The sequence below is a fragment of the Nicotiana attenuata genome, unplaced genomic scaffold (genome assembly GCF_001879085.1).
Source record: "Nicotiana attenuata strain UT unplaced genomic scaffold, NIATTr2, whole genome shotgun sequence".
In the NCBI taxonomy this organism is placed as follows: domain Eukaryota; kingdom Viridiplantae; phylum Streptophyta; class Magnoliopsida; order Solanales; family Solanaceae; genus Nicotiana; species Nicotiana attenuata.
The window spans coordinates 1,318,706-1,331,171 of NW_017670276.1; the positions used below are offsets into that span (position 1 = coordinate 1,318,706).

Sequence of the window (12,466 nt, forward strand, 5' to 3'; positions counted from 1 at the left end):
GGAATGGCCTAGTAGGCTGCCCATTAATGATGATGGAATAAGAGACTGTTGTTACACATCTCATAATCCACTGCACAAATCTCCCTGGCAACTGCAAAGATGTCATCACCTGCTCTAAATAGCCCCTTTCAACTGAGTCATAAGCCTTCTTCATATCTATTTTCATCATGCATCTAGGAGAAATACCTTTCCTGTCATACCTTTTAACTAACTCATGACTAAGTATTATGTTGTCATTTATTAGTCTCCCAGGAACAAAAGCTGACTGACTTTTATCCACCAACCCATCCATCACTCCTTGTAATCTATTAGTTAGTTACCTTAGATATAAGTTTGTATAGTAGTTTGGAACATGATATTGGCCTGTACTCAGTAATTTTAGAAGGATTTTTCACCTTAGGTACAAGTGTTACTGTTGTACAATTAATAGGCTGGTACATAGTTGAACTTGAGAAGAACTCCATTACTGCATCTGTAACCGTGTCTCCTATTGCAGGCCAAGCTTTCTTAAAGAATAAAGCATTGAAACCATCACATCCAGGGGCTTTGTTATCACTTATGCCTTTTAGAGCATGATATATCTCCTCTTTTGATACCTCTGTTATCAGTTGCATTTGTTGCACTCTGTTCACCATAGGACCATCTCTCATGACAGCTGGATTAATAGCAGGAAAATAAGGAACCTAATAGTTATTGGTAGAACCCTATCACTTCCTCCTCAATTCCCTACCTTGTTTTCACTGTATCCCCATTACACTTTACTAGTCTTCTGATTTTGTTCTGGATGCATCTGTTTTTCATACTTGCAAAGAAATATGCTGTATTGGCATCACCTAGATTTAACCATTTTACTCTTGACTTCTGCCTTATAATACTTTCCTCCACCCCCAACCATTTCTCCAATTGTACTTTCATTTCTTTTTCATCGGCTACTAGGGGCTCAGATTGACCAGGATCCTTCATTTGTTCTTGTAAAGCAATTAGTCTTTGCCTGCATACCTTGACCTGATCACCAACAGCATTATATTCATTATTGTTTAAAACCTTCATAGCATGCTTCACTCTTTTTAGTTTTAGCCAGACATTCCTTATATTGTTTTGCTCATGTGGCCTCTCCCATGCTTCACTTACTATCTTTATAAACTCATTATGCTCAACTAGATGATTTTGAAATTTGAATGGTTTAGGGCTATAGTCTTCATCCTCTTCCAATGCTATACTCAGTGGGGAATGGTCAGAACAATGTGGATCCATAATCCATACCTCTAAGTGTGGCATGGCCAGCATCCATTCAGCATTAATCAAAGCTCTATCAATCTTGCTATAAGTGTGACCATTTGTCCATGTAAAACTCCTTCCACTAGTTTTCATTTATGTCAATCCAGTACTGTCAATAAACTCATTAAAGTCTTTGATCTCCAGTTCTTGCACCGGATTGCCAACTGGTCTATCTTCCCCTGATCTAATGGCATTACCCATTATCAACCATGGCCCTTGTTGTATAGAGTGTAATCTTATCAGCTCACTCCACAGGCTTCTTCTATCTTCCAAACTATGCACTCCATATACAACTGTAAAAGTGAACCTCATATCCAATCTCCTAACATAAACTGAAGTGTGTATAAGTTGAGTAGTTCTACACAATTCTATGCAGTCTATTTCACTTGAATCATAGCAACCATATTCTTTCTCTACCACTATATTCATAGTTGTCTAAGCATGCCCATCCATGTGTAATTTTTCTTATAACTTGCATAGCCTTCTGTTCTTTTATTTTATGTTCTAGTAATGCAGTCATCTGAACTTTATTACTACGAATGATCCACTTCACCTCTTTTTGTCTAGGGGCTTTATTTAAACCCCTTATATTTCAAGTTACTAGCTTCATACAGGTATGAAAAGGGGTTGCATAGTCCCTTCCTGCCCATTATTACCTTGCTGTCTACTTGTCCCTTCCTCCATTTGTCTTGGCATTGCTAGCTGCAGTTTAGACTCTACGAGAAGGTTAGAACCATTAAGCAAATTGACTACATCAACTGGTTGTCTCTCTCTGCTTCTAGCTGTTGACTTTCCTATAACAGTTTGCCACACTTGTTCCTCATTCCCTTTCAGTGCTCCTATACCAGCACTAGCAACCAATGTACTAGTGCTAGCACTTCCTTCAATACTAGGCCCTATCATCTTTGATTGCTCCTTCGCAGCTGTTTCCTGCACTTTGGGTACAGGTTTAGGTTGCCATTCCTGTTTCTACTTTGCATTCCTTGCCTTCAGTTTTGGTCCTAGCTGTTCATCTACTCTGCATTTGTGGCCAATTTGCATACATTTAGTACAGAACTCAGGAACCCAATCATATGCTATTTCCTGAACAAACTCCCTCCCATTTGGATCAGTCACCTTGATGGACCTAGGCAGCTCTTTAGTAACATCAATTTCTACCAACACTCTTGCATAGGAGATACTATCAACTTGAGTAGTACAAGCATCAGCATATAGATGAATTCCCAAACCACTACTGATTCTGCTTAGTGACCTATTTCCCCAGCAATTCAAAGGCAAATTAGGATATTTGACGCACACTGGTATAGTTTGAAGCACCTCTTTATTAAAATCAAAATTAGCAGACCACATTTTGACAATGATAGGCTTGTTATTCAGCATGTGAGGTCCTGAATACAGTACTTCATCCCTATCTTCAATAGAATTGAAACAAACTACAAAATATCCATCATTGTGAAAATACACCTTAGGCTTTGCTATAAAGTTCCATACTGAAGCAATGTACCTTTCCATGACACCTATTGTTGGACTTCCTCCAAACGCTTGCTTCCATTTCTGAGTCTCCTTCTCAATTTCTTCCTTGCAGAGTTCCACAATCACCTCACCATTTTTAATAGTTGGTGCAATAAAACTCAGATCCATACCTTTTGCTGTAAAGTTCGATCCCACGAAAAGATTTGTCCACTGTTTCTGCCCTTTATCAGCCTCCACGGGAGGCAAATTCACTTGAGGTTGAGTTATCTCTGTTGTAGCCCCTTTTTCCCCCAGTTCACCAGTAATTGGTACATGACTATTACCAATTGTCACATTTTTGCTTACATTAGGGCTTGCATGTATCATCGGACCATCAACAACTGCTTTACCACTATGATTGCCCTTATCCAGTGGAGTTTTCATACCTTCCTTTGTGGTTGACAATGGCGGCCACTATTCTATTGAAGCTTCTCCTTGATCTCTAACCATATTGCTCTTATTCCTCAGAATTGGAGTGCTCATTCCTGCGTAATCAATTACTTGGCTCGTAGTTGCAATTCTCTTCTACCGTCCCCTCCCTATGGCAGTTGGCGTACGTTAGCACATGCACTCTAGCGTGCGCTGAGAGAGAAAAGAGAAGTGATTTTTTCAATGTAGCTTCACTCTCCCTCATTATAAAGTAATGAACAATGACAACATGGAGATAAAAATGACAAGAACAAGTCTTACTTCATCATTTGGTTCCACAATACAAACCTCAACTTTGAATCAATACTCCATTATTACCAAAGTTTGTAAACATGATAAGAACGATAAACATAACGATTAACTAGTCTAAGCATGGATAATATGATCACGAAAAGCAACAATTACATGAATAAGACCTACTCGCATGCTATGACCCGACAACAACGCATAGGTACTCGTCACCTCACCTATACGTTGTACCCAACATTCAAACACATAGAAAATAGGCAAATAAGACCTAATCCCTCGAGCCAAGGCTGACCACGACACTTACCTCGCTCCAACGGCCAAACTCAAAGCTCAACCACAACTTTTCCTCTCAAATGAGCCTCCGAACCAGTAGAATTTAGCATATTACCAACCAAACGATTCAAATTAAGCCTTAGGAACTACCTAGGATTGCAACGAATTCAATTTAGGCCATTATTGAAAAAATAAAAAAAGTTAACACCTGGGCCAACTTGGTCCAAACCCAAAATTTGGATCAAAACCCGATTACCCATTCACCCCGAACCTTATTGTACAATTGTTTTGGAATCCGACCTCAATTTGAGGTCTAAATCCCCAATTTATCAAATCCCTAGTTTCTACCCAATAACCCCCAATTCCACCAGGAAAACCTTAGATTTTAGGTTAAAATTTTGTAAAATGTAGTGAAAGGTTGAAAGAAACTATTTTAGAATCACTTACCAATGATTTGGGGAAGAAAAGTTCTTTGGAAAATTGCCTCTAAGGTTTTAGGTTTTGAAGAATGGGAGAAAAAACCCGTCTAAGTCATATTTACCCAGTTGCAGATGTTGCAAATGCGACCTGTTCGCAAATGCCAAAAAAGCTTCGCAAATGCGAAACTCCAACACTTCTGCTGCCTTCGCAAATGCGAACAAAATGTTCGCAAATGCGGAACCTGAGGATCGCAAATTCGACCCATGTCTTCGCAAATGCGAAGAATCCCTCCCCATACTTATTTCGCAAATACGAAGGATGTTTCGCAAATGCTAAACTTGTGTGGCCCAGCTTCTCTTAGCATTTGCGATGAGAAGCTCGCAAATGCGAACCACTCAGAGGTCACAATTGTTATGCCTGATCTCGCAAATGCGATATCAGAGGCCTGCAACAAGATAAGATACACCAGCAATCTTTCCAAGTCAATTTTCACTCGGTAGCCTATCCGAAACTCACCAAGCCCTCGGGGCTCTAAACCAAAAGTGCACACTAGTCTAAAAACATCACAAACTTACTCGCGCGATCAAATCGCCAAAATAACACCTAGAACTAAAAACTGAACGCCAAATCAGATGAAATTTTCAAGAAAACTTTGAAACTTCTAATTTCTTAACCGGACGTCCAAATCACGTGAAACCAACTCCGTTTCTCACCAAATTTTATAGACAAGTCATAAATATGGTATTATACCTATACCGGGTTCTGAAATCAAAATACGGGCCCGTCATCCAAAAAGTCAAATTTTGGTCAAACACTTTAAATTTATTAAGCCTTTAACTTTCAACTTTCGACAAAGTTCGATATCTCGGGCTAAGGACATCCGATTTCGATTCCTGGCATACACCCAAGTCCCAAACCACGATACGGATCCATCGGGACCATCAAAATACGAATCCGGTTCTGTTTACCAAAAATGTTGTCCAAAGTCAACTCAAATGAAGTTTTTAGGCAAAATTTCTTATTTTTGACAGTTTTTTACATAAAAGCTTTTCGAAAAGATGCCCGGACTGCACACGCAAATCGAGGAAGGCCTAACATGATTTTTGAGATTTCAGATCACATAATTAGATTTCAAAACATGAGATGACCTATCGGGTCATCACACTTAGTTATTTATGTTACACTTTCGATTAGATTTGGTGATTGACAGGAGTGTCTATAGTTTGGTTACATAGTTGTATATATTAGTGTAGAGATGGATACATGCTACATTTTAAAAGAATCTCTAATTTTAAACAACACATAATTTACAAAGATACTCCGTTAAAATTGAATGAGCGCGCTATAGAACCAAATTAGAGGTGGCAAAATGGTTTAAAAAAAAAAACAGTTATCCACTCATATTATCCATCAAAAAATGGATTGAATAATGAACCATTTAAAAACGGGTCGAATATGGATATAGAATCATATTATCCACTTAGAAAATGGTTAACCAATGGATAACTAATGTATTTAACTTTTACATTTGTAAAGTCTCAAATTGGAGTTCCTCAAGTTTGGAAGACTAGGAATTCTCTCATAAGTGATCATATTTAAGAAGCCATGGATAATATGTATATCCATATTATCCGCTGGATAAACCCGTTTTTATCCATCTCAAATATGGGTCGGGTCAGATCATTTATCCGTTTTTAAAATTACCCGTTTTGATCCACTCATATCCGACACGCCCGTTTGTCACCCCTAAACCAAATAGATGGAGTATAATTAAGGTAATGCATATAGTTGAATGCTGATTCAAATTAATCGAAATTGGTTATAATTTTTAACCTTTTAATATGTCATCTGTTCTATTGCATCTTTATTTTTTTTGATAAAGTCAATCTGGTGGATACCTACCAAAATCCATAACAGAAATAGGTAAAGGTCAGCAATATTCTATAAATGCACATCTGAAAGAGAGAAAAAAAATCTAAATAACAACTCAAGCATTGGACTAATTGACAAACTATTAGGAAAAGTGTTATGTTTGCCTTTCTTTTGAGCATGTGCAAAACCTTTTCAGGCTTTACAATAAACCCTACATAAATTCTTCCGCTCTTTCGAAAATCGTCTTGTTTATTATTTTCTTCCAAGACAACTATTTTGATATATGTTTTTTTATATTGGTCGATGCTGGAACTTTTTGTAAGTGGAAGGTAATAATTACGAAGTATATCAATTTCAAGAAATTAAGTGCATAATTGTATGGGATCTCACTATAAAATGATTATGGTCCTGATCAATAAGAAAAATAAAATTATATGGGGGTTGTGTATCCATATACATATCTTACGCAATCATCGGAAATTAAAAAGAGCATGTTGGATAGTAATGATGAAATAGGGAGACAACCTTAATTATTAGGAAAAGATATTCCAGTTGACAATGTCTACCGTCAGAAATATTATCCAAGTGCGTGTACTATTATTGTATCAATCAAACTAACGTACTATAATATAATGACGTCTTTTGAACTATAGTATATATATATAGGTACGTGCTGCTCTACATAATATACGATGGAGAGTGGCCTATTACGTACGAGAGAAGGCTATGTATATACTTAGAATTAAACCGACAAGTGGCATAATGGATCAGAGGGTGATGATGAGGAAGATCGAGCATAGCTCCAAAATTCAACATCGTCCTCATGTGCAGCTTGAGATTGAGAGAACGCGTCGTCCTCATCATTTGGTCTCCCGTTGGTACGCAGCTGTAACCCATTATTATGCAGTGGAAAATATAAGTTGTTTGATGTTTCCACATGGCCATTCAGTTGAGAAGCCACCAGACGATCGAGAGCTACCCAATCACTTGGACCAGCCCCAGAAGTAGGTTCAGTTTCTGTTAACATATTCTCATGACCAAAGCTGCAATCTTGTTGGATTAGTTGCAGAGATGACACGTCATCATCCATGTTGGTCGTCGGAGAATGATGATTCTCTAGCGCTGGAAGGTGTAGAAATGTAGTACCGTTGCTGCTGTTGGTGTTGATGTAGGACGAGGTGCTGTTTATTTGCATGTGATGATCATCTAAGTGAATGTTATTGATGTTGTTGACCAAGTTGATACTGTGTTTGTTTTCATGATCTTGTTGTTTACATGACGATCTTCCCATGTACATGAGTATTTGATCCAGAACGCCATCGTTGTTTGGTTTCTGAATAAGTGTTCTTGAGTTCATAATAGAGACTGCTGATGAACTCTGATGAGGACTCTCAAGTGCCTTATGGTAATTCTTCTTCTTGAAAACTCGACACACCACCCACCCTTCTTCCGGGCTACTTGATTCAGAGGCCTGGAAAATTGGAATTAAAAATATATGGAAGTTACTCACCTTGTACAGTTCTCGAATTTCTCTGTTATACTGTAGTATATATAACTTAGTCTAAGAATACTTACGTTGACGGCGTCTTGGGGGTTGGTCATGTTATCATCGAGGCGATATTCATGCATGATCCAATCTGATTTTTGGCCATGAGGGGCACGTCCTTTATAGAAGACTAAGGTTTTTCTCATCCCAATTCTCTTACAATTGCTGTGTATGACTTTATCACGACCTGTGGCTTTCCAGAACCCCGCAGCAGTAGCACGATTGGTTCGAGTTCCTGTAGGATACTTTTTGTCTTTGTGACTGAAGAAGTACCAATCATTTTGCGGCGTCGATCCTCCTATTCTGCACTTCTCTGCATATACAAATTTGAGGGTTCGATCATTTAATTACTATGACATGATGTCAACTACATATATATGATTAAACTAAGGACTTAATTACCTTGAATATCCCATGGTTCGAGCTTGTTGAGATCAACATCACGAATAACATCAAGATCAATCTTCTCACAGGCAACCTTTTTCCTCAAGTAATAGTGTAGAAGTTCTTCCTCCGTTGGATGGAAACGGAATCCTGGAGGCACTTGAGATTGCCCATTTACTGATAGATTCATGTCTTTTGACATCAAATGTTATATCAAAAAGAGACGGAGAGATATAGAGCTGTAAAAAGAAAGATGTGGAGTTCACCTTAATTTGATTTCCTATAAAAGGAAAAGGGTGGTGAGAGAGAATGTGATAAAAAAAGATTGAGAAAGTAATAGATGAAGGTGTGAAGAAAATGAGAGAGGATGGTAGCGTGTGGGAGTTAAAAAAGGGAAGGGAGGAAACATGATCATTTATATGCAGTAGTTAGGGACACAAATGGGTCTGTAGTTGCATGAAAAGGTTCGTATCATGGCCATTGGTGTACTTTTACATTGGTGGGGTCTTCGGCTTCTAAGATAGAATCAACCACCTTTGTATTTAGAGAGAGTGAGAATAATAATAACCTTTTTTGGCCAAAATTGAAGTGTTTGATCAAACTTTTAGAATAAATATAAAATAAATATTCGTTCTATCCTAATTTATGCGAAGTGGATTACAAGAAAGCATCTACATAGTATTTTATGGAATTCAAGCATGGATTCTTCAATCTCTTAATTACAATAAATTTATTTACTAGAAAACTAATGTAAAATATTCAGAATATTTAAGAAGTTTGAGAAATTCTTAATAAGAAAATGTTTGACATCCCAAACAATAAAACCTTCACATAAAATGACAGTGGGAATAGGAATAAATTGGAAGGCACAAGAGACTAGAGAGATTGAAGGCCACCTTATTACTATAGAATTAGGATTTATACATATTGATAGTATATAGTTTTTATTACGCAATTTTAATATTTATATAACAGGTTAATTACTATTTTTATCAGATTATCTCTTACTATTCCCCTCAATTTATGTAACAAACTTTTCTTTTTAATCTACTCTACTAAAATATTATACTTTCTTATTAGAAATAATTTAATTTTATTCTTAATAAAAGAATTTATAGTCACATGAATGTTCATGACTTGTTTTTTATCATAATTTTCGTAAATATTTTTTTTCTTAAACTCTGCGAGAGGTGACACCTCCACCTAAATAAAGATGGAGTAATATTTATGATAAAAATTTACCTATAATTAACATATAAATAAATTGAATGTATAATCATCTTTTACATTGTCATAATGTCACATTTGTGGACCTTATTTGTTCGGAGTGGGGTTAGGGGTTCCCAAATTCCATGAGTGGGGTACCCTACATCAAGAAACAATGACCTTCGACCTTAAAATCTCAAGAAAAGCTCCCTCGAAACCACCATTATCCCAAGGAAATCTCTACCTCTCTCTATCACTCATTTTACTCGTGCAACTAACACTAACGACAAGACGGCGAGAGAGTTGTGGGGTTGGGAGGAGTTGCGCTTTCATCCATTGATGGTCCATCCAATCCAAATAGAGTTCTAAAAAGGAAATAGGGATTGCATATATTTTCTTTCTTTACTTTTTCTTTCCCGATTGATCATTTTGAGTACTGACTATACAAAAACACCGAATCACTTCATCTACGACTTTATTAATTTTTTGTGTACAAAAAGGTCTGACGCATTTCGTAATAGTACGTACCACATGCATGCAAAGACTATAAAACTATATGTATATTATTGCTTCACTGAATGAATGAACTGCACCCAACATAAGGAAACTTTCATTTCATCTGTACAAATGGAATATAGTACTGAGCAATATGTGCTATTGGACATTCTTCATTTTTTGCCATTTCTGTGACATATGTACAGAAATGGTGACGTCCCGCTTGTTATGCTCATTTTTATAAAAAAATATAATGTCGATATTGTACGAATAATTATTTTAGAAGTGATATGTCTATATTAAAATTTTAAAAATAGGAAAAGAGTACAACTATTTAATTCCCATATAATAATGCAAACTATTAATTAGAGGTGTTACGTACTTTCCCATTAACGTAAGTCTATCATGCGAGAGTAGTCAATTTGGAAGTGTATCCGCTGATTATGTTGACCAATACAAATAGAGTACACTATACTAGGGACTTAACCAAAGGAATGTTTTATTCTAATGTATTATAAATTAAAATTCAAGGTTGTTATGAGTCTTGTCAGTCTCAGAGTTGAACGAGGTTCATTTTTCCAATGTCTTATTATATAATATTTCATTTGTCACTTTGTAGAAAATGTCAACATTTTGTTGGTCTTTGTTTTCTTCGCGCGGTGGTATTAGTGGTTCTGGAGGTATTATGTCCACCCAGCATAAGCAAACAACTCGCAGACAAGGATGCGATTGCTACATATGCAAATTCTGATATTACAGATTAGAAGAAACAAAAAAGACAAAATAATTTTATGGTTTCTAAATTAAATTCGAATGTTTTTAGATTAAATTAAGCAACATGCGAAGGTTTATTTTCCTAAATTAAAGTAAAAAAATCAGCTTTAAATTTTATAGACAACAAAAACTAACATGAAAACCCACTTTTAACTCCTGTCAATATAATATCTCTTACTCTATCATTACTCCATGAGAAAACAAAAAGGAAGCCTATACATGGGCCCTCCAAACCAGTTAAAATAGATAATAAGCGCAAAATTTCAAAATTTTCTCCTAACTAACTACTTTAAACTAAAATTATGATATTCAATGAAGTGCCTTTCTAGCTAAAGTTTTACTACAAAAGTTAGCTAGAAGAACTTAATTAACTAAAATCAGTTCCTAATTAGCGTCAAAACACATAGCACCTCTTTTATATTATCTCGAGATGAATCCGATATTATTATCTCATACCCTATATCTTAACGTTCAATTAATCCGTGGTAGACCCTTTACTAATAATTCATGTTTAGCATAGACAGTTATCTGTAATTAACTAGTGAAATACCATAAGAATCTTTTTTTGTTTTTGGTATAAAAATTGAAACGAGAGAGTTGTCCATCATGGGATTGTGCTCTATAATTACATCATCTTTTTCGTTACAAAATATAATGGGGTAAATTCTAAAAATAGCCAGATTTACAACTGGTCGTTCAAAAATAGCCCAATTTCAAAAGTAATCGAAATTTAGCCACTTTTTATATAAAGATAAATCTGAGCGAAAACACTGTTCAAAACCCGAAAAATACTCCAGTATATTATGCTGGAGTTCCACCATAAGTATACTTGAACTCCAACATATTATACTGGAGTTCCAGAATAAGTATGCTGGAACTCCAGCATAATATGATGGAGTTCCAGCATAAGTACACTAGAACTCCGGCATAATATACTGGAGTTCCAACAAGTATATTGGTCCAGTATAATATACTGGAGTTTGGAGCACCGACGCTCCAGTCTCCAGTATATTATACTGGAGCTAGCAAAGTATAGCGATCCAGCATAATATGCTGGAGTTCATACACAAGTGCACCGAACTCCAGTATATTATGCTGGACCGGTCTCTATTGCAGCAAAATAGTGACTATTTTTCATTGACTTGGTAAACGCTGGTTATTTTTGATTGACCAGTCCTAAAACTAGCTATACCGTGCTATTTTTACAATATAATGTCAAAAATGTAGTTTGAAGCCCATTTTCTTAAAAACAGAGTTCCTATATTCTAAAAGTTGATTTATCCACGGTCATCTAAGTATACACATAAAAAATAATACGACTATTCATTTCTTATCCAATTAATTACAAACTAAATCAGACTCTTAAATCGGGGCGGAGTCTGCTCCTCTCGAATGGAAATAAATATTTTAGTAAAGTTTTTTGTCCGCTCTGCATCTACCCAAATGATGTTCCAGTGTTCGATCACAACAGTTAAAAGAGAGAACTCTACATGCTTAAAAACATGTACATATGTATACAGTATACATAACTATGGCGGCAAATGCTGGTTTGAGGTGGTTGTCGTTTGAGTTGATGTTTTACCTCATCTTTCTCTTGTGCTTTGACTCTCTTATTTCACTTTTCTCACAACATATCCCCCATTAAGATTCCCCTTCTTTATATTAGCTTCTCCTCAGTTCCCACGCCCTTTTCACCTTCTTTAATTTGTTAATTTTTCCCAAGTATCACTGTCAGAGGCGGACCCCGAATTTCAAGCTTATAGTTTGGGAATTTTAATCCTTTTAAGTTACTGGATTCTAAGGACAAATATAGAGTTTAAACCAAAGCTACCCGTTCTCGGCACTCTAGCTCCGCCCCTGATAACTGCCGATGAACTCATCTTTTGAATTGTTCTTTTTCACATAGGAGTTATTAAGAAAATCAAATATATATATATATATATGAAACACACCATTTTTTTTGGGCCAGCAGGGGATGAAAAATGAAAGTAGGAGATAAGAGTTGATGATTAAAAAGTAGAGTGTAGT

General features: G+C 36.2%; 2 protein-coding genes across 2 annotated transcripts; both read right to left on the bottom strand.

The window, feature by feature from the left end:
- Positions 1 to 308: 308 nt before the first annotated feature.
- On the bottom strand, positions 309 to 1,371 carry LOC109237119. Its single transcript, XM_019403379.1, has 2 exons — positions 804 to 1,371; positions 309 to 655 (listed from the first exon to the last, which is right to left on the bottom strand). Exons 1-2 carry the CDS (start codon positions 1,369 to 1,371, stop codon positions 309 to 311), a joined length of 915 nt encoding a protein of 304 aa, XP_019258924.1.
- A 5,167-nt stretch (positions 1,372 to 6,538) lies between these two features.
- Positions 6,539 to 8,334, bottom strand: LOC109237125 (NAC domain-containing protein 43-like). The gene is made up of 3 exons (XM_019403388.1): positions 7,982 to 8,334; positions 7,609 to 7,892; positions 6,539 to 7,504 (listed from the first exon to the last, which is right to left on the bottom strand). Exons 1-3 carry the CDS (start codon positions 8,163 to 8,165, stop codon positions 6,776 to 6,778), a joined length of 1,197 nt encoding a protein of 398 aa, XP_019258933.1. The 5' UTR covers positions 8,166 to 8,334; the 3' UTR covers positions 6,539 to 6,775.
- Positions 8,335 to 12,466: the final 4,132 nt, after the last annotated feature.